The sequence below is a fragment of the Salmo trutta genome, unplaced genomic scaffold (genome assembly GCF_901001165.1).
Source record: "Salmo trutta unplaced genomic scaffold, fSalTru1.1, whole genome shotgun sequence".
Lineage (NCBI taxonomy): Eukaryota > Metazoa > Chordata > Actinopteri > Salmoniformes > Salmonidae > Salmo > Salmo trutta.
This window is the reverse complement of record NW_021822554.1, coordinates 198,358-225,612: the sequence shown is the minus strand read 5'-3', so window position 1 is coordinate 225,612 and position 27,255 is coordinate 198,358. Positions and strand designations below refer to the sequence as shown.

General features: G+C 46.9%; 1 protein-coding gene across 2 annotated transcripts in view; it reads right to left on the bottom strand.

Annotated features, from left to right (window-relative positions):
• Positions 1-291: 291 nt before the first annotated feature.
• LOC115182600 (nocturnin) overlaps positions 292-27,255 on the bottom strand; it is a 31,421-nt gene continuing 4,457 nt past the window's right edge. Inside the window, exons 1-4 of one of the 2 annotated variants that reach the window (XM_029744130.1) lie at positions 6,393-6,596; positions 1,625-1,942; positions 1,135-1,466; positions 292-915 (exon numbers count right to left, since the gene is read on the bottom strand). In XM_029744130.1, the coding sequence (XP_029599990.1) occupies positions 382-915; positions 1,135-1,466; positions 1,625-1,942; positions 6,393-6,408 (1,200 nt within the window). In that variant the 5' untranslated portion in view covers positions 6,409-6,596 and the 3' untranslated portion in view covers positions 292-381. Of the gene's footprint in view, positions 916-1,134; positions 1,467-1,624; positions 1,943-6,392; positions 6,597-27,255 lie in introns of those variants that run through there. The other variant, XM_029744131.1, reaches the window with a different exon arrangement.

The window sequence follows — 27,255 nt, the reverse complement described above, 5'->3', positions numbered from 1 at the left end:
AAGTAGTACCATTGAGTTGACTAGTACAAACAGCAGGTAGGGTGCAGTCATCAGTGTCAAGAGGTACAACAACAGCACCTCTACTGTAGACAGGCACCATAGAGCCTAGTTTCAGCAGTCTGTCCATTCCTCTTGGTCTCTCCTTCATTCAGAGTGTTTTAGTCAATGAAAACATGACTTCTGAAAAGTAAGCTCACACCAGAGGGTAGTCTCCTCCCTCTTTCCCTCCTGTTCTCCAGTCATCATCACCCCAGAGATGGGTTCGGACTCGGAGGGATAGTGGCGCTTCTGTTCCATCCCTCGTTCTGTTCCCTCCATCCCTCCTTCTGCCACTCCATCCTTCCATCCCTCGTTCTGCCACTCCATCCTTTGAATTGTCAATCAAGTGTCCATATGATCCTTTTTAAAGCTGAAGTCACACACCAGCGAGAGGTGATCGGAGGGGTAGTTGTACGACGGAAGCCTGTTAGGGCCAATCTGTTCCTCTGTAGGCATCTCCAACACGGCGTCCACACGGAAAGCTTCTCTAGAGTACCAGATATAATCCAATGTGGTACAACATTCTCCAGTCGGTCGGATCTTCCACGTGGTGTAGGCCGGTTCTGAAAGCCCGTCCCGGCTTAACCGCTTATAGGCCGAGTCAAGGATCAACGGTGACGAGGCGAAACGTTGGTAGACGTCCTCGGAAGGCACAGCGTTGAAGTCCCCGCAGACAAGGAGAGGGGTGTCTGGGGCGATGCCTATGGGACCCGAAGGACCCCCTGGTGATTGGGTGAGGGTGGCGAGGTTCCGGAGAAGGTCGGAACCCTGGGCACTACGGAGACGTTCCCAGCCGCTCCGGGCTTTGAGGTGCGTCACGGCAACACACAGCCGCCGGCCTGTCACCCTGCAACGCAGCGTCGTGACGACCGCCACCTGTAGGGAAGACGATTGCATAAAACAGTTAAGGGTTACAGTCTAGTCAGTATTTCTAACAATCTACACAAAGTAGCTGTCCAGGAGGAGGACCTCTCTTGCCTGTTATGAAATAGGATCCTGTTGAAATCCTTTATTCCTTGAGGTAATCATATTACGGTCAGACCAGTGATTACTTCAAAGAAGAAAGGACAGTTAAACTAGCATAGCTTTACAAACCTGGTTGGTGGGTATTAAAACGGCACACAGCCGGACATTCACACTATCCACCAAGTCAAACCGGGCTTCATCATAGAACAGAGCACACCCATCCGGACCGTTGTTGCCCTCCACATCCAAACACGGAGACCAGGGCTTGGGGCAGAAGTTGCCGCGGTAACCCAGGCTGGCCAGGATTGGCTGGAAGGTGTCGTAGTAGTGGTCGACTTCCTGTAGACACAGGATGTGAGGTCGGTAGGTGAGGATCTCTTCTAGGATGAGGTATTTACGCTCCGCCCAGTTCAGTGCTTCCAGGGGACAGTTGACGAAACTGTCCATCCCTTCACCTAGAGCTGGAGGGAGAGAATTCATCTGTCAGTCTATTCATCCATCTCACTGTCCTTGATGCCAATTAAAATGAGCCATAATATACCACTTAATAACCCTGAATTAGATGAAACGTTCATGATTATTTTTGCTAAAGAAAGGCTTCAATAAAAAGAACATTTACCTTGAGCCAGTATGTTCCACTGCATAACCCTGATGGTCCTCTGGGTGGCACTGTTGTCCACTTCCTCCCTGTCCACCTCTCCCTCCCCGGGGCAGATGAAGGCTCTGAGGAGGCGAGGAGGCCTGTCCTGTAGAGCCTCCTCACACTCCCTCAGCAGCTCCAGGGGCTCCGCGGGGTGCTCCGGGGGAGAGTGACACCCCTGGGAGGGCTGCTGGGGGTCCTGGTGATGGGCCAGCGGGGTGGTAGTGGTGCTGTTGTTGACTAGGGTCTGGGCCAGGGAGCTGTAGAGTCTACTGGCACCACTGCCCATTGGACAGACTGGAGAGAGAGAGAGGGTGTAGGGAGATAGAAAACATTGGTGTTACAACAATAACATGATCATATGATATTTTACAGGACACTTTAGTCCAATACCAAGTTCCAAACTATTTTAACCACAACTCTCAGTGATCCCCACAACATAACCACACAAAGGGCCAACAAGGGTACCCCAAGGTTGATTCCATCCCAGAAATAGGTGTCAGTCTCTAGGGAGAAGTCCTGCTAACCCTGGGCCTCACTCCCCACGTGCCTGGTTCCTCACACTGTAACAGGGCCTAGTGTTGTACTGATCCATGTCTACTGCTGTAGCAACACCAGCTGACACTTTTCCCTGCACACTGATCTTAGGTCAGTTTTCCCTCCAGCCCTTTATGGTTAAGGATTTGGGGAAGCTGATCCTAGATCTGTGCTTAAGGGTGACATTTATCTTCTCTCTCAATTCAGGGAGGATCCGACCAACCAAAACACACTAACCTAATCCCCATGGTCAATCAGGAGTAAGTTCAAAGGTGAGATTGGGGTTGTTGCCAGGTGAAGGTAAAGGTCACCTATTGACTAGTCACTTGACTTGGAACACAACATATTGACAACCTAGGCCTTTTTGTTTTCTACCTCAAATGTGTTCTTTTTTTGCCCTAGAAAACGTGTTTTTCATAGTTTTCTATCTGAATAGGACATCTATGGGTGGACTATCGGACGGTGTGTGTTTTTGCAAGGCAAATTGTGTGTGTGTGTGGTTCAGTTCATGTGCGGATACAGAAAGACTGCTTGTTAGCTGGTTCTGACTGCCAAAGCTGGTTGATGAGCCTTACCTTGTCCTTGGACAACAACAGTAGCTCTGTGTGCTTTGAGGGAGGGAGTGTGTGTGATCTCTGGTTTCAGCCAGTCAGTGTATGTTTCCTTCCTCCAAAGTGTGTGTGTGTTCTTTTGGCTCCGTCTCTCTCTCTCCACTTTCAGTCGGTCAATATATATATAATGTGTGTGTAGTATTTATTTCTCTGCTTTCAGTGTGTCAGTTCCTCTCTCTCAACTAGTCACATGCACCAGTGACCCTACAGCCCAGTTTGTAGTGACTGTGTGTGTGTGTGTGTGTGTGTGCGCGTGGACAGCAGTGTGCTGGGAGATAAACATGTCAGTGTCAGCTGGCTGTGTTCCTCTCTTTGCCCTCTCTGGACACATGAACCAGTCAGGCTCAGTTTCTAGTAGGACTACATCTCCCAGCTCTCACATGAACCAGTCAGGCTCAGTTTCTAGTAGGACTACATCTCCCAGCTCTCACATGAACCAGTCAGGCTCAGTTTCTAGTAGGACTACATCTCCCAGCTCTCACATGAACCAGTCAGGCTCAGTTTCTAGTAGGACTACATCTCCCAGCTCTCACATTAACCAGTCAGGCTCAGTTTCTAGTAGGACTACATCTCCCAGCTCTCACATTAACCAGTCAGGCTCAGTTTCTAGTAGGACTACATCTCCCAGCTCTCACATTAACCAGTCAGGCTCAGTTTATAGTAGGACTACATCTCCCAGCTCTCACATTAACCAGTAAGGCTCAGTTTATAGTAGGACTACCTCTCCCAGCTGTCAGCTCTGTCTAGTCTTCATTGTTTCTAAATTCTAGTTTAACCTCTGATGGCCTTCAGTTGAACTGGATTAGCCTCATCTAGTCCCCTGACAGTATCTCTCTACCTCAATACTGATCTAGGGTCAGTATGGTTATTAACCTCATGAAGGTAAAGGGTTATGTCAGGGGAAGGGTGATCTGATCCTGGATCTGTGGTTAATGGAAACTCCTGAGTATCTATGAATGGTGAATCAGCCCATATAAAAGGGGAAGGGTTAGCTGATCCTAACCGGTGTTTAGGCTCCTCATCTCAGTGCTAGAGGCGTCACTACAGACCCTGGTTTGATCCCAGGCTGTATCACAACCGCTCGTGAGTCCCATAGGGCGGCGCACAATTGGCTCAGCGTTGTCCGGCTTAGGGGAGGGTTTGGCCAGGGTTTGTTCTTAACTGACTTGCCTAGTTAAATAAAGTTAAATAAAAAAAGAATAATGTATGAGTAAATCAAAACATAAAACTATTAGGTAGGTTACTAAGCAACAAACAAGAAGACCTTTTGTTGACATTACCACTAAAACTCCATCTCTGTGACAAGACCAATGGCCATCCAGAAACAGTCAGTGTTCAGCAGTTTAATTACCTGCTGTTTGTTCTGTTGCAAACTCCTGATTTCTGACGATGTCATACTGGCCCATATGCCCTGACGATGTCATACTGGCCCATATGCCCTGACGATGTCATACTGGCCCATATGCCCTGACGATGTCATACTGGCCCATATGCCCTGACGATGTCATACTGGCCCATATGCCCTGACGATGTCATACTGGCCCATATGCCCTGACGATGTCATACTGGCCCATATGCCCTGACGATGTCATACTGGCCCATATGCCCTGACGATGTCATACTGGCCCATATGCCCTGACGATGTCATACTGGCCCATATGCCCGGACGATGTCATACTGGCCCATATGCCCTGACGATGTCATACTGGCCCATATGTCCAGAGGACCCACCACTGAGACCAGGACATGGCTGTTTCCCAGGGTGTGATGACCAGGTGCATGGTCTAAACCAGAGCTGTGGTAACCAGGACATGGCTGTTTCCCAGGGTGTGATGACCAGGTGCATGGTCTAAACCAGAGCTATGGTAACCAGGACATGGCTGTTTCCCAGGGTGTGATGACCAGGTGCATGGTCTAAACCAGAGCTATGGTAACCAGGTCATGGCTGTTTCCCAGGGTGTGATGACCAGGTGCATGGTCTAAACCAGAGCTATGGTAACCAGGACATGGCTGTTTCCCAGGGTGTGATGACCAGGTGCATGGTGTAAACCAGAGCTGTGGTAACCAGGACATGGCTGTTTCCCAGGGTGTGATGACCAGGTGCATGGTGTAAACCAGAGCTATGGTAACCAGGACATGGCTGTTTCCCAGGGTGTGATGACCAGGTGCATGGTCTAAACCAGAGCTATGGTAACCAGGACATGGCTGTTTCCCAGGGTGTGATGACCAGGTGCATGGTCTAAACCAGAGCTGTGGTAACCAGGACATGGCTGTTTCCCAGGGTGTGATGACCAGGTGCATGGTGTAAACCAGAGCTATGGTAACCAGGACATGGCTGTTTCCCAGGGTGTGATGACCAGGTGCATGGTCTAAACCAGAGCTATGGTAACCAGGACATGGCTGTTTCCCAGGGTGTGATGACCAGGTGCATGGTCTAAACCAGAGCTATGGTAACCAGGACATGGCTGTTTCCCAGGGTGTGATGACCAGGTGCATGGTCTAAACCAGAGCTATGGTAACCAGGACATGGCTGTTTCCCAGGGTGTGATGACCAGGTGCATGGTCTAAACCAGAGCTATGGTAACCAGGACATGGCTGTTTCCCAGGGTGTGATGACCAGGTGCATGGTGTAAACCAGAGCTATGGTAACCAGGTCATGGCTGTTTCCCAGGGTGTGATGACCAGGTGCATGGTCTAAACCAGAGCTATGGTAACCAGGTCATGGCTGTTTCCCAGGGTGTGATGACCAGGTGCATGGTCTAAACCAGAGCTATGGTAACCAGGACATGGCTGTTTCCCAGGGTGTGATGACCAGGTGCATGGTGTAAACCAGAGCTATGGTAACCAGGTCAGACACAGTGATGGGATAAAGGTAGGCTTTATCTCTTAAACAAATACTACACGTCCGTCTACATTTTCAGTGTGTGTGTTGGTCGCTGACAAATGAACCACATGCATCATATGGATATTTTCCAACAGGATCCCTTATCTCTGACTCCTTATCTAAACACATCTGAATCACTACTGCACCTCGTTCTGAATGAATTCCCTCCATCTAAAAATGAATGAGTTGCAGCTCTGAAGACTCATTACAGAAAGACAACAGAGCTTACATACAGAGAGATGTCACTAGCATACTAGTCCCTTGTTTCACCTTAACAGTGACCAAGACAGACAACTGTGTGCTTCCTAACCAACATAAAGGACGTTGTGTTGTCCCACTAGGGGCCCTAGCAAAGTCTGACCTTATTGGGTGAAACAGAACACCGGCACCCCTCCCCCAACGTCTCCCCCCTCAACCAAACAAGGATGAGACCACAACATCACACTACCCATTCTACCCAAACACTAGGATACACACAACAATATGAAGGAGAATTCATCCATTACCTTACAACAACCAGTAGCTCCATAAGTTCAATAAACACCAGTGATACTTGCAAGCGCAGTGTACTGGTTTTTCCTTTCAATTTACTGCCAGATCATTCCCAGGCATCTGCAACAAGTCACCTCAGAAGTGCGAGAGCCTTTCCCATTACAACGACCAATATCAACCTGCTAATGTAAGAGTTTAATAGAGATACCACAGTCATGCTCACCCATAGTTTCCATCATTATAGTCTCTTGTTTCCTTGTATGTCTGACTGACAGGCTTGAGAAAGAACGGTCAGTAAATGTGGCTGAACTTCTGATAAACACTTGATGTGTTGTCTCTCGTCAAGTGTGTGAGAGACGTACTCGCTGTGTTTCTGAGTGAGCTCAATGTTCACTACACCTTATAACCCAGAGGGAGGGAGGGAGGGAGGGAGGGAGGGAGAGAGGGAGAGAGGGAGGGAGAGAGGGAGGGAGGGAGGGAGAGATGAGGAGGGAGTGACGACAGCAGTCCGTATGAGGCGTCACTACAGATCATGTGCTTGGGGACAGGATATAATGCTGCACAATCTCAACCGCTGATTCACACACACAGGGTGTGTTCTTGTATAAACAGACGTACACATAGGGAGGGTTATTTCACCACACACACACACGCAAGGGTTGTGGTTTGGTTCATGACTAGAGTTAACGGAATCAATGGCAGTCATTAGCAAACAGCCACTTCAGTGTCACACACAGTTCCTCAATACGTCCATAGATAGAACGGTGTCACCAGATGCCACCAGACCTGTTGTATCTGCTCCTGACCACAGATGATGTAGGAAAAACACATTCATGCATTTCCTCATTTAAATTATTCCACTTCATACTGGGTAACTGTCCTCTCCTCTCCTATCATGTCTAACTGTCCTCTCCTGTGTAACTGTCCTATCCTGTCCTATCCTGTGTAATTGTCCTGTCCTGTCCTATCATGTCTAACTGTCCTATCCTGTCTAACTGTCCTATCCTCTCCTATCATGTCTAACTGTCCTATCCTGTGTAACTGTCCTGTCCTGTCCTATCATGTCTAACTGTCCTACCATGTCTAACTGTCCTATCCTGTCTAACTGTCCTCTCCTGTCCTATCATGTCTAACTGTCCTATCCTGTGTAACTGTCCTGTCCTGTCCTACCATGTCTAACTGTCCTACCATGTCTAACTGTCCTATCCTGTCTAACTGTCCTATCCTGTGTAACTGTCCTGTCCTCTCCTATCATGTCTAACTGTCCTCTCCTCTCCTATCATGTCTAACTGTCCTATCATGTCTAACTGTCCTCTCCTCTCCTATCATGTCTAACTGTCCTATCATGTCTAACTGTCCTCTCCTCTCGTATCATGTCAAACTGTCCTATCCTGTGTAATTGTCATGTCCTCTCCTATCATGTCTAACTGTCCTATCCTGTGTAATTGTCCTATCCTGTCCTATCCTGTGTAATTGTCCTCTCCTATCATGTCTAACTGTCCTCTCCTATCTAACTGTCCTCTCCTCTCCTATCATGTCTAACTGTCCTATCCTGTGTAATTGTCCTGTCCTCTCCTATCATGTCCTATCATGTCTAACTGTCCTCTCCTATCTAACTGTCCTCTCCTATCATGTCTAACTGTCCTATCATGTCTAACTGTCCTATCCTGTGTAATTGTCCTATCCTGTCCTATCATGTCTAACTGTCCTATCCTGTCTAACTGTCCTATCATGTCTAACTGTCCTATCCTGTGTAATTGTCCTGTCCTCTCCTATCATGTCTAACTGTCCTATCCTGTGTAATTGTCCTCTCCTCTCCTATCATGTCTAACTGTCCTATCCTGTGTAATTGTCCTGTCCTCTCTATCATGTCTAACTGTCCTATCATGTCTAACTGTCCTATCCTCTCCTATCCTGTGTAACTGTCCTCTCCTCTCCTATCCTGGGTAACTGTCCTCTCCTATCATGTCTAACTGTCCTATCCTGTGTAATTGTCCTATCCTGTCCTATCCTGTGTAACTGTCCTCTCCTCTCCTATCCTGGGTAACTGTCCTCTCCTCTCCTATCATGTCTAATTGTCCTATCCTCTCCTATCATGTCTAACTGTCCTCTCCTATCATGTCTAACTGTCCTCTCCTCTCCTATCATGTCTAACTGTCCTATCCTGTCTAACTGTCCTATCCTGTCCTATCATGTCTAACTGTCCTCTCCTATCTAACTGTCCTATCCTCTCCTATCATGTGTACAGTGAGGGGAAAAAAGTATTTGATCCCCTGCTGATTTTGTACATTTGCCCACTTACAAAGAAATGATCAGTCTATAATTTTAATGGTAGGTTTATTTGAACAGTGAGAGACAGAATAACAAAAAAATCCAGAAAAACAAGTGTCAAAAATGTTATAAAATGATTTGCATTTTAATGAGGGAAATAAGTATTTGACCCCCTCTGCAAAACATGACTTAGTACTTGGTGGCAAAAGTCTTGTTGGCAATCAGAGGTCCCATGTCCCATCCTATCGTGTGTAACTGTCCTAATCTCACCTATCGTGTGTAACTGTCCTATCGTGTGTAACTGCCCTAATCTGTCCTATCGTGTGTAACTGCCCTATCGTGTGTAACTGTCCTATCATGTGTAACTATCCTATCATGTGTAACTGCCCTATCGTGCGTAACTGCCCTATCGTGCGTAACTGCCCTATCGTGCGTAACTGCCCTATCGTGCGTAACTGCCCTATCGTGCGTAACTGCCCTATCGTGCGTAACTGCCCTATCGTGCATAACTGCCCTATCGTGCATAACTGCCCTATCGTGCGTAACTGTCCTATCCTATCATGTGTAACTGTCCTATCCTATCATGTGTAACTGTCCTATCCTATCATGTGTAACTGTCCTATCCTATCATGTGTAACTGTCCTATCCTATCATGTGTAACTGTCCTATCCTATCGTGTGTAACTGTCCTATCCTATCATGTGTAACTGTCCTAATCTGTCCTATCATGTGTAACTGCCCTATCCTATTGTGTGTAACTGCCCTGTCCTATCATGTGTAACTGTCCTATCGTGTGTAACTGCCCTATCCTATCATGTGTAACTGTCCTATCATGTGTAACTGTCTTATTGTGTGTAACTGTCCTATCGTGTGTAACTGCCCTAATCTGTCCTATTGTGTGTAACTGCCCTATCGTGTGTAACTGCCCTATCGTGTGTAACTGCCCTATCGTGTGTAACTGCCCTATCGTGTGTAACTGCCCGATCCTATCGTGTGTAACTGCCCTATCCTATCGTGTGTAACTGCCCTGTCCTATCATGTGTAACTGCCCTATCCTATCGTGTGTAACTGCCCTATCCTATCGTGTGTAACTGCCCTATCCTATCATGTGTAACTGTCCTAATCTGTCCTATCATGTGTAACTGCCCTATCCTATCGTGTGTAACTGCCCTATCCTATCGTGTGTAACTGCCCTATCTTATCATGTGTAACTGCCCTATCCTATCATGTGTAACTGCCCTGTCCTATCATGTGTAACTGCCCTATCCTATCATGTGTAACTGCCCTATCCTATCATGTGTAACTGTCCTAATCTCACCTATCGTGTGTAACTGCCCTATCGTGTGTAACTGCCCTATCGTGTGTAACTGCCCTATCGTGTGTAACTGTCCTATCGTGTGTAACTGCCCTATCGTGTGTAACTGCCCTATCGTGTGTAACTGCCCTATCGTGTGTAACTGCCCTATCGTGTGTAACTGTCCTATCGTGTGTAACTGCCCTAATCTGCCCTATCGTGTGTAACTGCCCTATCGTGTGTAACTGTCCTATCGTGTGTAACTGTCCTATCGTGTGTAACTGTCCTATCCTATCATGTGTAACTGCCCTATCCTATCATGTGTAACTGCCCTATCCTATCATGTGTAACTGCCCTATCCTATCATGTGTAACTGCCCTATCCTATCATGTGTAACTGCCCTATCCTATCATGTGTAACTGTCCTATCGTGTGTAACTGCCCTATCGTGTGTAACTGCCCTATCCTATCATGTGTAACTGCCCTATCCTATCATGTGTAACTGCCCTATCCTATCATGTGTAACTGCCCTATCCTATCATGTGTAACTGTCCTATCCTATCGTGTGTAACTGTCCTATCCTATCGTGTGTAACTGTCCTATCCTATCATGTGTAACTGCCCTATCGTGTGTAACTGTCCTATCGTGTGTAACTGTCCTATCGTGTGTAACTGCCCTATCCTATCATGTGTAACTGCCCTATCCTATCATGTGTAACTGTCCTATCCTATCATGTGTAACTGTCCTATCCTATCATGTGTAACTGCCCTATCGTGTGTAACTGCCCTATCGTGTGTAACTGCCCTATCCTATCGTGTGTAACTGCCCTATCCTATCGTGTGTAACTGCCCTATCCTATCGTGTGTAACTGCCCTATCCTATCGTGTGTAACTGTCCTATCGTGTGTAACTGTCCTATCGTGTGTAACTGCCCTATCCTATCATGTGTAACTGTCCTATCCTATCATGTGTAACTGTCCTATCGTGTGTAACTGCCCTATCCTATCATGTGTAACTGTCCTATCGTGTGTAACTGTCCTATCGTGTGTAACTGCCCTATCCTATCATGTGTAACTGCCCTATCCTATCATGTGTAACTGCCCTATCCTATCATGTGTAACTGTCCTATCCTATCATGTGTAACTGTCCTATCGTGTGTAACTGCCCTATCCTATCATGTGTAACTGTCCTATCCTATCATGTGTAACTGTCCTATCCTATCATGTGTAACTGTCCTATCCTATCATGTGTAACTGTCCTATCGTGTGTAACTGCCCTATCCTATCGTGTGTAACTGCCCTATCCTATCGTGTGTAACTGCCCTATCCTATCGTGTGTAACTGCCCTATCCTATCATGTGTAACTGTCCTATCCTATCATGTGTAACTGTCCTATCGTGTGTAACTGCCCTATCCTATCATGTGTAACTGTCCTATCCTATCATGTGTAACTGTCCTATCGTGTGTAACTGCCCTATCCTATCGTGTGTAACTGCCCTATCCTATCGTGTGTAACTGCCCTATCCTATCGTGTGTAACTGCCCTATCCTATCATGTGTAACTGCCCTATCCTATCATGTGTAACTGTCCTATCCTATCATGTGTAACTGTCCTATCGTGTGTAACTGCCCTATCCTATCATGTGTAACTGTCCTATCGTGTGTAACTGCCCTATCCTATCATGTGTAACTGCCCTATCCTATCATGTGTAACTGCCCTATCCTATCATGTGTAACTGTCCTATCCTATCATGTGTAACTGCCCTATCCTATCATGTGTAACTGTCCTATCCTATCGTGTGTAACTGCCCTATCCTATCATGTGTAACTGCCCTATCCTATCATGTGTAACTGCCCTATCCTATCATGTGTAACTGCCCTATCCTATCATGTGTAACTGTCCTATCCTATCATGTGTAACTGTCCTATCCTATCATGTGTAACTGTCCTATCGTGTGTAACTGTCCTATCGTGTGTAACTGTCCTATCGTGTGTAACTGCCCTATCCTATCGTGTGTAACTGCCCTATCCTATCGTGTGTAACTGCCCTATCCTATCGTGTGTAACTGTCCTATCCTATCGTGTGTAACTGTCCTATCCTATCGTGTGTAACTGTCCTATCCTATCGTCTGGAACTGCCCTATCCTATCGTGTGTAACTGCCCTATCCTATCGTGTGTAACTGCCCTATCCTATCGTGTGTAACTGCCCTATCCTATCGTGTGTAACTATCCTATCGTGTGTAACTGCCCTATCCTATCGTGTGTAACTGCCCTATCCTATCGTGTGTAACTGCCCTATCCTATCGTGTGTAACTGTCCTATCCTATCGTGTGTAACTGTCCTATCCTATCGTCTGGAACTGCCCTATCCTATCGTGTGTAACTGCCCTATCCTATCGTGTGTAACTGCCCTATCCTATCGTGTGTAACTGCCCTATCCTATCGTGTGTAACTGCCCTATCCTATCATGTGTAACTGTCCTATCCTATCATGTGTAACTGTCCTATCGTGTGTAACTGCCCTATCCTATCATGTGTAACTGTCCTATCCTATCATGTGTAACTGTCCTATCGTGTGTAACTGCCCTATCCTATCGTGTGTAACTGCCCTATCCTATCGTGTGTAACTGCCCTATCCTATCGTGTGTAACTGCCCTATCCTATCATGTGTAACTGCCCTATCCTATCATGTGTAACTGTCCTATCCTATCATGTGTAACTGTCCTATCGTGTGTAACTGCCCTATCCTATCATGTGTAACTGTCCTATCGTGTGTAACTGCCCTATCCTATCATGTGTAACTGCCCTATCCTATCATGTGTAACTGCCCTATCCTATCATGTGTAACTGTCCTATCCTATCATGTGTAACTGCCCTATCCTATCATGTGTAACTGTCCTATCCTATCGTGTGTAACTGCCCTATCCTATCATGTGTAACTGCCCTATCCTATCATGTGTAACTGCCCTATCCTATCATGTGTAACTGCCCTATCCTATCATGTGTAACTGCCCTATCCTATCATGTGTAACTGCCCTATCCTATCATGTGTAACTGCCCTATCCTATCATGTGTAACTGTCCTATCCTATCATGTGTAACTGTCCTATCGTGTGTAACTGTCCTATCGTGTGTAACTGTCCTATCGTGTGTAACTGCCCTATCCTATCGTGTGTAACTGCCCTATCCTATCGTGTGTAACTGCCCTATCCTATCGTGTGTAACTGTCCTATCCTATCGTGTGTAACTGTCCTATCCTATCGTGTGTAACTGTCCTATCCTATCGTCTGGAACTGCCCTATCCTATCGTGTGTAACTGCCCTATCCTATCGTGTGTAACTGCCCTATCCTATCGTGTGTAACTGCCCTATCCTATCGTGTGTAACTATCCTATCGTGTGTAACTGCCCTATCCTATCGTGTGTAACTGCCCTATCCTATCGTGTGTAACTGCCCTATCGTGTGTAACTGCCCTATCGTGTGTAACTGCCCTATCCTATCATGTGTAACTGTCCTATCCTATCATGTGTAACTGTCCTATCGTGTGTAACTGCCCTATCGTATCGTGTGTAACTGCCCTATCCTATCGTGTGTAACTGCCCTATCCTATCGTGTGTAACTGCCCTATCCTATCGTGTGTAACTGCCCTGCCCTATCGTGTGTAACTGTCCTATCGTGTGTAACTGCCCTATCCTATCATGTGTAACTGCCCTATCCTATCATGTGTAACTGCCCTATCCTATCATGTGTAACTGTCCTATCGTGTGTAACTGTCCTATCGTGTGTAACTGTCCTAATCTCGCCTATCCTGTGTAACTGTCCTATCGTGTGTAACTGTCCTATCGTGTTTAACTGTCCTATCGTGTTTAACTGTCCTATCCTGTGTAACTGCCCTATCCTGTGTAACTGCCCTATCCTGTGTAACTGCCCTATCCTGTGTAACTGTCCTATCCTGTGTAACTGTCCTATCCTGTGTAACTGTCCTATCCTGTGTAACTGTCCTATCCTGTGTAACTGTCCTATCCTGTGTAACTGTCCTATCCTCTGTGTTTACTGTATCCGTACATACGGTGTAAATTCTTCTGTCTATTTTGTCTATTGCCGGCAGCACCATTTCACCAAGCCAGATGGTATCAAGGAGATTCTGATATGGATGCCTACATGTGACAATGAATCAATGTTACTAAAAACAAGTCATGTTTTGATCTACTCTCCACTGACTCGTAATATTTCCTAGGAATTGAGGAAGAAGAATGAAATATATACAGACAGGTCTGCACAAATGCAGAGGGCTGGTTTCCCAGACCCGTATTAAGGCCATATCATTGGGCCTTGAAGACTAATATATACAGACAGGTCTGCACAAATGCAGAGGGCTGGTTTCCCAGACCCGTATTAAGGCCATATCATTGGGCCTTGAAGACTAATATATACAGACAGGTCTGCACAAATGCAGAGGGCTGGTTTCCCAGACCCGTATTAAGGCCATATCATTGGGCCTTGAAGACTAATATATACAGACAGGTCTGCACAAATGCAGAGGGCTGGTTTCCCAGACCCGTATTAAGGCCATATCATTGGGCCTTGAAGACTAATATATACAGACAGGTCTGCACAAATGCAGAGGGCTGGTTTCCCAGACCCGTATTAAGGCCATATCATTGGGCCTTGAAGACTAATATATACAGACAGGTCTGCACAAATGCAGAGGGCTGGTTTCCCAGACCCGTATTAAGGCCATATCATTGGGCCTTGAAGACTAATATATACAGACAGGTCTGCACAAATGCAGAGGGCTGGTTTCCCAGACCCGTATTAAGGCCATATCATTGGGCCTTGAAGACTAATATATACAGACAGGTCTGCACAAATGCAGAGGGCTGGTTTCCCAGACCCGTATTAAGGCCATATCATTGGGCCTTGAAGACTAATATATACAGACAGGTCTGCACAAATGCAGAGGGCTGGTTTCCCAGACCCGTATTAAGGCCATATCATTGGGCCTTGAAGACTAAAAAGCTCAATGGAGATTCTTCATCCAAAGTGCTTTTAAAAAGGCCCAGTGCAGTCAGAACTCTGTTTTGTATCATATTGTACAACAGCTGATGAAACTAACATTGTAAAATTCTGAAAGAATGAGATCAGTGTTATTTCCACAATAACAACACCCACCGTAGCACGCGCTCCAGCAGGTATATCTCACTGGTCATCATAACAACACCCACCGTAGCACGCGCTCCAGCAGGTATATCTCACTGGTCATCATAACACCCACCCTTTACACGCGCTCCTGCAGGTATATCTCACTGGTCATCATAACACCCACCCGTAGCACGCGCTCCAGCAGGTATATCTCACTGGTCATCATAACACCCACCCGTAGCACGCGCTCCAGCAGGTATATCTCACTGGTCATCATAACACCCACCCACCCGTAGCACGCGCTCCAGCAGGTATATCTCACTGGTCATCATAACACCCACCCGTAGCACGCGCTCCAGCAGGTATATCTCACTGGTCATCATAACACCACCCACCCGTAGCACGCGCTCCAGCAGGTATATCTCACTGGTCACCATAACAACACCCACCAGTAGCACGCGCTCCAGCAGGTATATCTCACTGGTCACCATAACAACACCCACCCGTAGCACGCGCTCCAGCAGGTATATCTCACTGGTCACCATAACAACACCCACCCGTAGCACGCGCTCCAGCAGGTATATCTCACTGGTCACCATAACAACACCCACCCGTAGCACGCGCTCCAGCAGGTATATCTCACTGGTCACCATAACACCCACCCGTAGCACGCGCTCCAGCAGGTATATCTCACTGGTCACCATAACACCACCCACCGTAGCACGCGCTCCAGCAGGTATATCTCACTGGTCATCATAACATCACCCGTAGCACGCGCTCCAGCAGGTATATCTCACTGGTCATCATAACATCACCCGTAGCACGCGCTCCAGCAGGTATATCTCACTGGTCACCATAACACCCACCCGTAGCACGCGCTCCAGCAGGTATATCTCACTGGTCATCATAACACCACCCACCCGTAGCACGCGCTCCAGCAGGTATATCTCACTGGTCACCATAACAACACCCATCCGTAGCACACGCTCCAGCAGGTATATCTCACTGGTCATCATAACACCACCCACCCGTAGCACGCGCTCCAGCAGGTATATCTCACTGGTCACCATAACAACACCCACCCGTAGCACGCGCTCCAGCAGGTATATCTCACTGGTCACCATAACAACACCCACCCGTAGCACGCGCTCCAGCAGGTATATCTCAATGGTCACCATAACAACACCCACCCGTAGCACGCGCTCCAGCAGGTATATCTCACTGGTCATCATAACACCCACCCGTAGCACGCGCTCCAGCAGGTATATCTCACTGGTCACCATAACACCCACCGGTAGCACGCGCTCCAGCAGGTATATCTCACTGGTCATCATAACACCCACCCGTAGCACGCACTCCAGCAGGTATATCTCACTGGTCACCATAACAACACCCACCCGTAGCACGCGCTCCAGCAGGTATATCTCACTGGTCACCATAGCAGCACCCACCCGTAGCACGCGCTCCAGCAGGTATCTCTCACTGGTCACCATAACAACACCCACCCGTAGCACGCGCTCCAGCAAGTATATCTCACTGGTCACCATAGCAGCACCCACCGTAGCACGCGCTCCAGCAGGTATATCTCACTGGTCATCATAACACCACCCACCCGTAGCACGCGCTCCAGCAGGTATATCTCACTGGTCACCATAACAACACCCACCCGTAGCACGCGCTCCAGCAGGTATATCTCACTGGTCACCATAACAACACCCACCCGTAGCACGCGCTCCAGCAGGTATATCTCACTGGTCACCATAACACCACCCACCCGTAGCACGCGCTCCAGCAGGTATATCTCACTGGTCACCATAACAACACCCACCCGTAGCACGCGCTCCAGCAGGTATATCTCACTGGTCATCATAACACCCACCCGTAGCACGCGCTCCAGCAGGTATATCTCACTGGTCATCATAACACCCACCCGTAGCATGCGCTCCAGCAGGTATATCTCACTGGTCACCATAACAACACCCACCCGTAGCACGCGCTCCAGCAGGTATATCTCACTGGTCACCATAACACCACCCACCGTAGCACGCGCTCCAGCAGGTATATCTCACTGGTCACCATAACACCCACCCGTAGCACGCGCTCCAGCAAGTATATCTCACTGGTCACCATAGCAGCACCCACCGTAGCACGCGCTCCAGCAGGTATATCTCACTGGTCATCATAACACCACCCACCCGTAGCACGCGCTCCAGCAGGTATATCTCACTGGTCACCATAGCAGCACCCACCGTAGCACGCGCTCCAGCAGGTATATCTCACTGGTCACCATAACAACACCCACCCGTAGCACGCGCTCCAGCAAGTATATCTCACTGGTCACCATAGCAGCACCCACCGTAGCACGCGCTCCAGCAGGTATATCTCACTGGTCATCATAACACCACCCACCCGTAGCACGCGCTCCAGCAGGTATATCTCACTGGTCACCATAACAACACCCACCCGTAGCACGCGCTCCAGCAGGTATATCTCACTGGTCATCATAACACCACCCACCCGTAGCACGCGCTCCAGCAGGTATATCTCACTGGTCACCATAACAACACCCACCCGTAGCACGCGCTCCAGCAGGTATATCTCACTGGTCACCATAGCAGCACCCACCGTAGCACGCGCTCCAGCAGGTATATCTCACTGGTCATCATAACACCACCCACCCGTAGCACGCGCTCCAGCAGGTATATCTCACTGGTCACCATAACAACACCCACCCGTAGCACGCGCTCCAGCAGGTATATCTCACTGGTCACCATAGCAGCACCCACCGTAGCACGCGCTCCAGCAGGTATATCTCACTGGTCATCATAACACCACCCACCCGTAGCACGCGCTCCAGCAGGTATATCTCACTGGTCACCATAACAACACCCACCCGTAGCACGCGCTCCAGCAGGTATATCTCACTGGTCATCATAACACCACCCACCCGTAGCACGCGCTCCAGCAGGTATATCTCACTGGTCACCATAACAACACCCACCCGTAGCACGCGCTCCAGCAGGTATATCTCACTGGTCATCCCCAAAGCCAGCACCTCCTTTGGCCGCAGTTCTCTGCTGCCAATGACTGGAACGAACTGAAAAAAAAAAATAATAATAATAATAATAATAAAAAATAAAAAAATTCGCTGAATGTGGAGACTTATATTTCCCTCACTAACTTTAAACATCAGCTATCTGAGCAGCTTACCAATCGCTGCAGCTGTACATAGCCCATCTGTAAACAGCCCATCCAACTACCTACCTCATCCCCATATTGTTTTTATTTACTTTTCTGCACACCAGTATTTCTACTTGCTCATCATCATCTGCTCATCTATCACTCCAGTGTTAATCTGCTAAATTGTAATTACTTTTCTACTATGGCCTATTTATTGCCTTACCTCCTCACGCCATTTGCATACACTGTATATAGATTTTCTTTTTCTCCATTGTGTTATTGACTATATGCTTGTTTATTCCATGTGTAACTCTGTGTTGTTGTTTGTGTCACACTGCTTTGCTTTATCTTGGCCAGGTCACAGTTGTAAATTAAAACTTGTTCTCAACTGGCCTACCTGGTTAAATAAAGGTGAAATAATAATACAAATCGTTGCTGGTTGAAAATACAACACAGGACCTTCTAAACAGCAGGTTTCGGCTTGTCTGGTGACATCACCAGGCAGTACAAGTTAATAGACCAATAACAAAGAGTTCCATACCTCTCTGCCAATAAAAAGGTAGTATTGAAGTTAAATATCCCTCCCATTAGGTCACTCCCTCAGAACGCTCCCAGGCAGTCTTAGCAATACTCCTGCTTGAGACATTTCTTTTAGGAGAAAACTATTACAGTAAGGAACTTAATTGTTACCCAGAAAGGATTTGATATTAGGATAATAACGGCATCATTGGGCCTTTAAGTCCAGGACTAGGCTTAATATGTGTCTGGGAAACCAGCCCAGAGTGTATAGGGCTAGGGATTGGTTTGGGGATTGATTTGGGACTGGGCAGCTGTATTCAGGATATGACCAACAACCACATTGACCTACTTCAATGACTGTCTGGATTGTTCATTTGTTTACGTGATGTAGTTTTTCAGATGTCATGTTGTGTTAACGGAGAGAAGGGCAAATCAGAGAAGTAGACAGACATATCAGAGCAGTAGACAGACAGACAGAAGGGCAAATCAGAGCAGTAGACAGAAGGGCATATCAGAGCAGTAGACAGACAGACAGACAGACAGAAGGGCAAATCAGAGCAGTAGACAGACAGACAGACAGACAGACAGAAGGGCATATCAGAGCAGTAGACAGACAGAAGGCCATATCAGAGCAGTAGACAGAGACAGACAGAAGGGCATATCAGAGCAGTAGACAGACAGAAGGGCATATCAGAGCAGTAGACAGACAGACAGACAGAAGGGCTTATCAGAGCAGTAGACAGAGACAGACAGAAGGGCATATCTGAGCAGTAGACAGACAGACAGAAGGGCATATCTGAGCAGTAGACAGACAGAAGGGCAAATCTGAGCAGTAGACAGACAGAAGGGCAAATCTGAGCAGTAGACAGACAGACAGACAGACGGGCATATCAGAGCATTAGACAGAAGGGCATATCAGAGCAGTAGACAGACAGAAGGGCATATCAGAGCAGTAGACAGACAGACAGACAGAAGGGCATATCAGAGCAGTAGACAGACAGATAGAGAAGGGCATATAAGAGCAGTAGACAGACAGATAGAGAAGGGCATATCAGAGAAGACAGTGTGAGAAGGTTACATCAGAGAAGCAGAGGGGATGGAACACACAGTACACTGCCAGGGTGGAAATGTCAATGTGTCACGCACGGATAAAGTGACACTGTCTGAGTGAACATCTCTGAGACGGTGTATGTGTACTGTGTGTGCCTGTGAGAGAGAGAGTACATACCTGTGTCCTTCACTCAAATGCCAGACAATTTTCCACTGGCTTACCTGCTCATGTCATATCTATACCACTTGGCCCTAATATAGAAGTTAATAGACCAATTAACTCATATATACATACACTTGAAGTCGGAAGTTAACATACACTTTAACCAAATACATTTAAACTCAGTTTTTCACAATTCCTAATATTTAATCCTAGTAAGAATTCCCCGTCTTAGGTCAGTTAGGATCACCACTTTATTTTAAGAATGTGAAATGTCAGAATAATAGTAGAGAGAATGATTAATTTCAGCTTTTATTTCTTTCATCACATTCCCAGCGGGTCAGAAGTTAACATACACTCAATTAGTATTTGGTAGCATTGCCTTTAAATTGTTTAACTTGGGTCAAACGTTTCAGGTAGCCTTCAACAAAGCTTCCCACAATAAGTTGGGTGAATTTTGGCCCATTCCTCCTGACCGAGCTGGTGTAACTGAGTCAGGTTTGTAGGCCTCCTTGCTCGCACACACTTTTTCAGTTCTGCCCACATATTTTCAATAGGATTGAGGTCAGGGCTTTGTGATAGCCACTCCAATACCTTGACTTTGATGTCCTTAAGCCATTTTGCCACAACTTTGGAAGTATGCTTGGGGTCATTGTCCATTTGGAAGACCCATTTGCGACCAAGCTTTAACTTCCTGACTGATGTCTTGATGTTGCTTCAATATATCCACACAATTTCCCTTCCTCATGATGCCATCTATTTTGTGAAGTGCACCAGTCCCTCCTGGAGCAAAGCACCCCCACAACATGATGCTGCCACCCCCATGCTTCACGGTTGGGATGGTGTTCTTCGGCTTGCAAGCATCCCCCTTTTTCCTCCAAACATAACGATGGTCATTATGGCCAAAAAGTTATATTTTTGTTTCATCAGACCAGAGGACATTTCTCCAAAAAGTACAATCTTTGTCCCCATGTGCAGTTGCAAACTGTAGTCTGGCTTTTTTTAATGGTGGTTTGGAGCAGTGGCTTCTTCCTTGCTGTGCGGCCTTTCAGGTTATGTCGATATAGGACCCGTTTTACAGTGGATATAGATACCTTTGTAGCTGTTTCCTCCAGCATCTTCACAAGGTCCTTTGCCTTTGTTCTGGGATTGATTTGCACTTTTCGCACCAAAGTACGTTAATCTCTAAGAGACAGAACGCGTCTCCTTCCTGAGTGGTATGATGGCTGCATGGTCCCATGGTGTTTATACTTGCGTACTATTGTTTGTACAGATGAACGTAATGGAATATCTACATAGGCGTACAGAGGCCCATTATCAGCAACCATCACTCCTGTGTTCCAATGGCACGTTGTATTAGCTAATCCAAGTTTATAATTTTAAAAAGGCTAATTGATCATTAGAAAACCTTTTTGCAATTATGTTAGCACAGCTGAAAACTGTTCTAATTAAAGAAGCAATAAAACTGGCCTTCTTTAGACTAGTTGAGTTTCTGAAGCATCAACATTTGTGGGTTCGATTACAGTCTCAAAATTGCCAGAAACAAAATAACTTTCTTCAGAAACTCGTAAGTCTATTCTTGTTCTGGGAAATTAAGACTATTCCATGCGAGAAATTGCCAAGAACCTGAAGATCTTGTATAACGCTGTGTACTACTCCCTTCACAGAACAGTGAAAACTGTCTCTAACCAGAACAGAAAGAGAACAACTGAGCAAGAAGAAAAGTACATTAGAGTGTCTAGTTTGAGAAACAGACGCCTCACACAGTCATCAACTGGCAGCTTCATTAAATGGTACCCGCAAAACACCAGTCTCAACATCAACAGTGAAGAGGCGACTCCGGGATCCTGGCCTTCTAGGTAGAGTTCCTCTGTCCAGTGTCAGTGTACTTTTTGCCCATCTTAATCTTTTCTATTTATTGGCCAGTCTGAGATATGTCTTTTTCTTTGCAACTGCCAAGAAGGCCAGCATCTCGAAGTCACCTCGTCACTGTTGAGACTGGTGTTTTGCGGGTACTACTTAATGAAGCTGCCAGTTACCTAGACTACATACATGCATACAACTAGCTCTAGACTACACCCATCTATACCACTAGGCCCTAGATATAACTAGACTACACCCATCTATACCGCTAGACCCTAGATATAACTAGACCCATCTATACCGCTAGGCCCTAGATATAACTAGACTATACCCATCTATACCGCTAGACTACACCCATCTATACCACTAGGCCCTAGATATAGCTAGACTACACCCATCTATACCACTAGGCCCTAGATATAGCTAAACTACACCCATCTATACCATTAGGCCCTAGATATAGCTAGACTACACACATCTATACCACTAGGCCCTAGATATAGCTAGACTACACCCATCTATAGCGCTAGACTACACCCATCTATACCACAAGGCCCTAGATATAGCTAGACTACACCCATCTATACCACTAGGCCCTAGATATAACTAGACTACACCCATCTATACCACTAGGCCCTAGATATAACTAGACTACACCCATCTATACCGCTAGGCCCTAGATATAACTAGACTACACCCATCTATACCACTAGGCCCTAGATATAACTAGACTACACCCATCTACACCACTAGGCCCTAGATATAACTAGACTACACCCATCTATACCACTAGGCCCTAGATATAACTAGACTACACCCATCTATACCACTAGGCCCTAGATATAACTAGACTACACCCATCTATACCACTAGGCCCTAGATATAACTAGACTACACCCATCTATACCGCTAGGCCCTAGATATAACTAGACTACACCCATCTATACCACTAGGCCCTAGATATAGCTAGACTACACCCATCTATCACTAGGTCCTAGATATAGACTACACCCATCTATACCACTATGCCCTAGATATAACTAGACTACACCCATCTATACCGCTAGGCCCTAGATATAGCTAGACTACACCCATCTATACCACTAGGCCCTAGATATAACTAGACTACACCCATCGATCACTAGGCCCTAGATATAACTAGACTACACCCATCTATACCACTAGGCCCTAGATATAACTAGACTACACCCATCTATACCGCTAGACTACACCCATCTATACCACTAGGCCCTAGATATAACTAGACTACACCCATCTATACCGCTAGGCCCTAGATATAACTAGACTACACCCATCTATACCGCTAGGCCCTAGATATAACTAGACTACACCCATCTATACCACTAGGCCCTAGATATAACTAGACTACACCCATCTATACCACTAGGCCCTAGATATAACTAGACTACACCCATCTATACCGCTAGACTACACCCATCTATACCACTAGGCCCTAGATATAACTAGACTACACCCATCTATCACTAGGTCCTAGATATAGACTACACCCATCTATACCGCTAGACTACACCCATCTATACCACTAGGCCCTAGATATAGCTAGACTACACCCATCTATACCACTAGGCCCTAGATATAACTAGACTACACCCATCTATACCACTATGCCCTAGATATAACTAGACTACACCCATCGATCACTAGGCCCTAGATATAACTAGACTACACCCATCTATACCACCAGGCCCTAGATATAACTAGACTACACCCATCTATACCGCTAGACTACACCCATCTATACCACTAGGCCCTAGATATAACTAGACTACCCCCATCTATACCGCTAGACTACACCCATCTATACCACTAGGCCCTAGATATAGCTAGACTACACCCATCTATCACTAGGTCCTAGATATAGACTACACCCATCTATACCACAAGGCCCTAGCTATAACTAGACTACACCCATTTATACCGCTAGGCCCTAGATATAGCTAGACTACACCCATCTATACCACTAGGCCCTAGATATAGCTAGACTACACCCATCTATACCGCTAGGCTACACCCATCTATACCGCTAGGCCCTAGATATAACTAGACTACACCCATTTATACCGCTAGGCCCTAGATATAGCTAGACTACACCCATCTATACCACTAGGCCCTAGATATAGCTAGACTACACCCATCTATACCACTAGGCCCTAGATATAACTAGACCCATCTATACCACTAGGCCCTAGATATAGCTAGACTACACCCATCTATACCGCTAGGCCCTAGATATATCTATACCACTAGGCCCTAGATATAGCTAGACTACACCCATCTATACCACTAGGCCCTAGATATATCTATACCACTAGGCCCTAGATATAGCTAGACTACACCCATCTATACCGCTAGGCCCTAGATATAGCTAGACTACACCCATCTATACCGCTAGGCCCTAGATATAGCTAGACTACACCCATCTATACCACTAGGCCCTAGATATAGCTAGACTACACCCATCTATACCGCTAGGCCCTAGATATATCTATACCACTAGGCCCTAGATATAGCTAGACTACACCCATCTATACCACTAGGCCCTAGATATATCTAGACTACACCCATCTATACCGCTAGGCCCAAGATATAACTAGACTACACCCATCTATACCGCTAGACTACACCCATCTATACCACTAGGCCCTAGATATAACTAGACTACACCCATCTATACCGCTAGGCCCTAGATATAACTAGACTACACCCATCTATACCGCTAGGCCCTAGATATAACTAGACTACATCGATCACTAGGCCCTAGATATAGCTAGACTACACCCATCTATACCACTAGGCCCTAGATATAACTAGACTACACCCATCTATCACTAGGTCCTAGATATAGACTACACCCATCTATACCGCAAGGCCCTAGATATAGCTAGACTACACCCATCTATACCACTAGGCCCTAGATATAACTAGACTACACCCATCGATCACTAGGCCCTAGATATAACTAGACTACACCCATCTATACCACTAGGCCCTAGATATAACTAGACTACACCCATCTATACCGCTAGGCTACACCCATCTATACCGCTAGGCCCTAGATATAACTAGACTACACCCATCTATACCGCTAGACCCTAGATATAGCTAGACTACACCCATCTATACCGCTAGGCCCTAGATATATCTATACCACTAGGCCCTAGATATAGCTAGACTACACCCATCTATACCACTAGGTCCTAGATATAGCTAGACTACACCCATCTATACCACTAGGCCCTAGATATATCTATACCACTAGGCCCTAGATATAGCTAGACTACACCCATCTATACCGCTAGGCCCTAGATATATCTATACCACTAGGCCCTAGATATAGCTAGACTACACCCATCTATACCACTAGGCCCTAGATATAGCTAGACTACACCCATCTATACCACTAGGCCCTAGATATAACTAGACTACACCCATCTATACCACTAGGCCCTAGATATAGCTAGACTACACCCATCTATACCACTAGGCCCTAGATATAGCTAGACTACACCCATCTATACCACTAGGCCCAAGATATAGCTAGACTACACCCATCTATACCACTAGGCCCTAGATAACTAGACTACACCCATCTATACCGCTAGGCCCTAGATATAGCTAGACTACACCCATCTATACCACTAGGCCCTAGATATAGCTAGACTACACCCATCTATACCGCTAGGCCCTAGATATAACTACACCCATCTATACCGCTAGGCCCTAGATATAGCTAGACTACACCCTTAGGACCAAATGTTGGCTGGCCATATTAATTATGGTTAACACTGATACTGCTTGACTGCCCACACAGAACTCAATGTTTCTTGTAGTGACACGTGATGTGAGAGATACTCAAGTTCCCAAATCCACTCTACAATCATGACAACCAGTCGGCCCGGCAACCTAGAGGTAATACTAGGTCCGTCCATCTCACACCAGGTCTCATACCTACAGAGAACAGGATGTCAGTCTAAGAAGGATGTCTTAGCTGTTCCATCCATTGTCTACAAAACAAACATTCCGGCTATGCTGTAGAATTCCAGAATAGAGCACTGCTGGGAATGTCTTCTGAAATCAAATACACTGCACTCCATTCTACAATACAGGTTTCCAAAACATAACCACTACAGATGTATTAAAACATAACTAATCCTCTGCTAGATTACACAACAGCTGCCTCAGATACACAGACATGGTGTGCCATCGCCTAGCTCTGGCTAACAGGCAGGCTTGAACAGGCCTGTTACTAACTGGGAGGGAACCAAAATATGTTCTGATTACTCAACCGTTACATAGCCCTCTATAAAAAGGACCAGAGCCAACAGGAGGCTGGGTATCAACCCAGTAACACAGCTAGCAGGTCTCTACTGGAGCACGGTGAGGGACGGGCCCAGTAACACAGCTAGCAGGTCTCTACTGGAGCACGGTGAGGGACGGGCCCAGTAACACAGCTGGCAGGTCTCTACTGGAGCACGGTGAGGGACGGGCCCAGTAACACAGCTGGCAGGTCTCTACTGGAGCACGGTGAGGGACGGGCCCAGTAACGCAGCTAGCAGGTCTCTACTGGAGCACGGTGAGGGACGGGCCCAGTAACGCAGCTAGCAGGTCTCTACTGGAGCACGGTGAGGGACGGGCCCAGTAACACAGCTAGCAGGTCTCTACTGGAGCACGGTGAGGGACGGGCCCAGTAACACAGCTAGCAGGGCTCTACTGGAGCACGGTGAGGGACGGGCCCAGTAACGCAGCTAGCAGGTCTCTACTGGAGCACGGTGAGGGACGGGCCCAGTAACACAGCTAGCAGGTCTCCAAAACCTTTAATTGTAACCTCTGGTCTAGTTGTTCTACAAAAGGGCCAGATCAGCCCCCTACAGCGTTTCCACTGGGTGATCTAGACATCTGCCAGATCAGCCCCCTACAGCGTTTCCACTGGGTGATCTAGACACCTGCCAGATCAGCCCCCTACAGCGTTTCCACTGGGTGATCTAGACATCTGCCAGATCAGCCCCCTACAGCGTTTCCACTGGGTGATCTAGACATCTGCCAGATCAGCCCCCTACAGCGTTTCCACTGGGTGATCTAGACATCTGCCAGATCAGCGTTTCCACTGGGTGATCTAGACATCTGCCAGATCAGCCCCCTACAGCGTTTCCACTGGGTGATCTAGACATCTGCCAGATCAGCCCCCTACAGCGTTTCCACTGGGTGATCTAGACATCTGCCAGATCAGCGTTTCCACTGGGTGATCTAGACATCTGCCAGATCAGCCTCCTACAGCGTTTCCACTGGGTGATCTAGACATCTGCCAGATCAGCCTCCTACAGCGTTTCCACTGGGTGATCTAGACATCTGCCAGATCAGCCTCCTACAGCGTTTCCACTGGGTGATCTAGACATCTGCCAGATCAGCCTCCTACAGCGTTTCCACTGGGTGATCTAGACATCTGCCAGATCAGCCTCCTACAGCGTTTCCACTGGGTGATCTAGACATCTGCCAGATCAGCCTCCTACAGCGTTTCCACTGGGTGATCTAGACATCTGCCAGATCAGCCTCCTACAGCGTTTCCACTGGGTGAT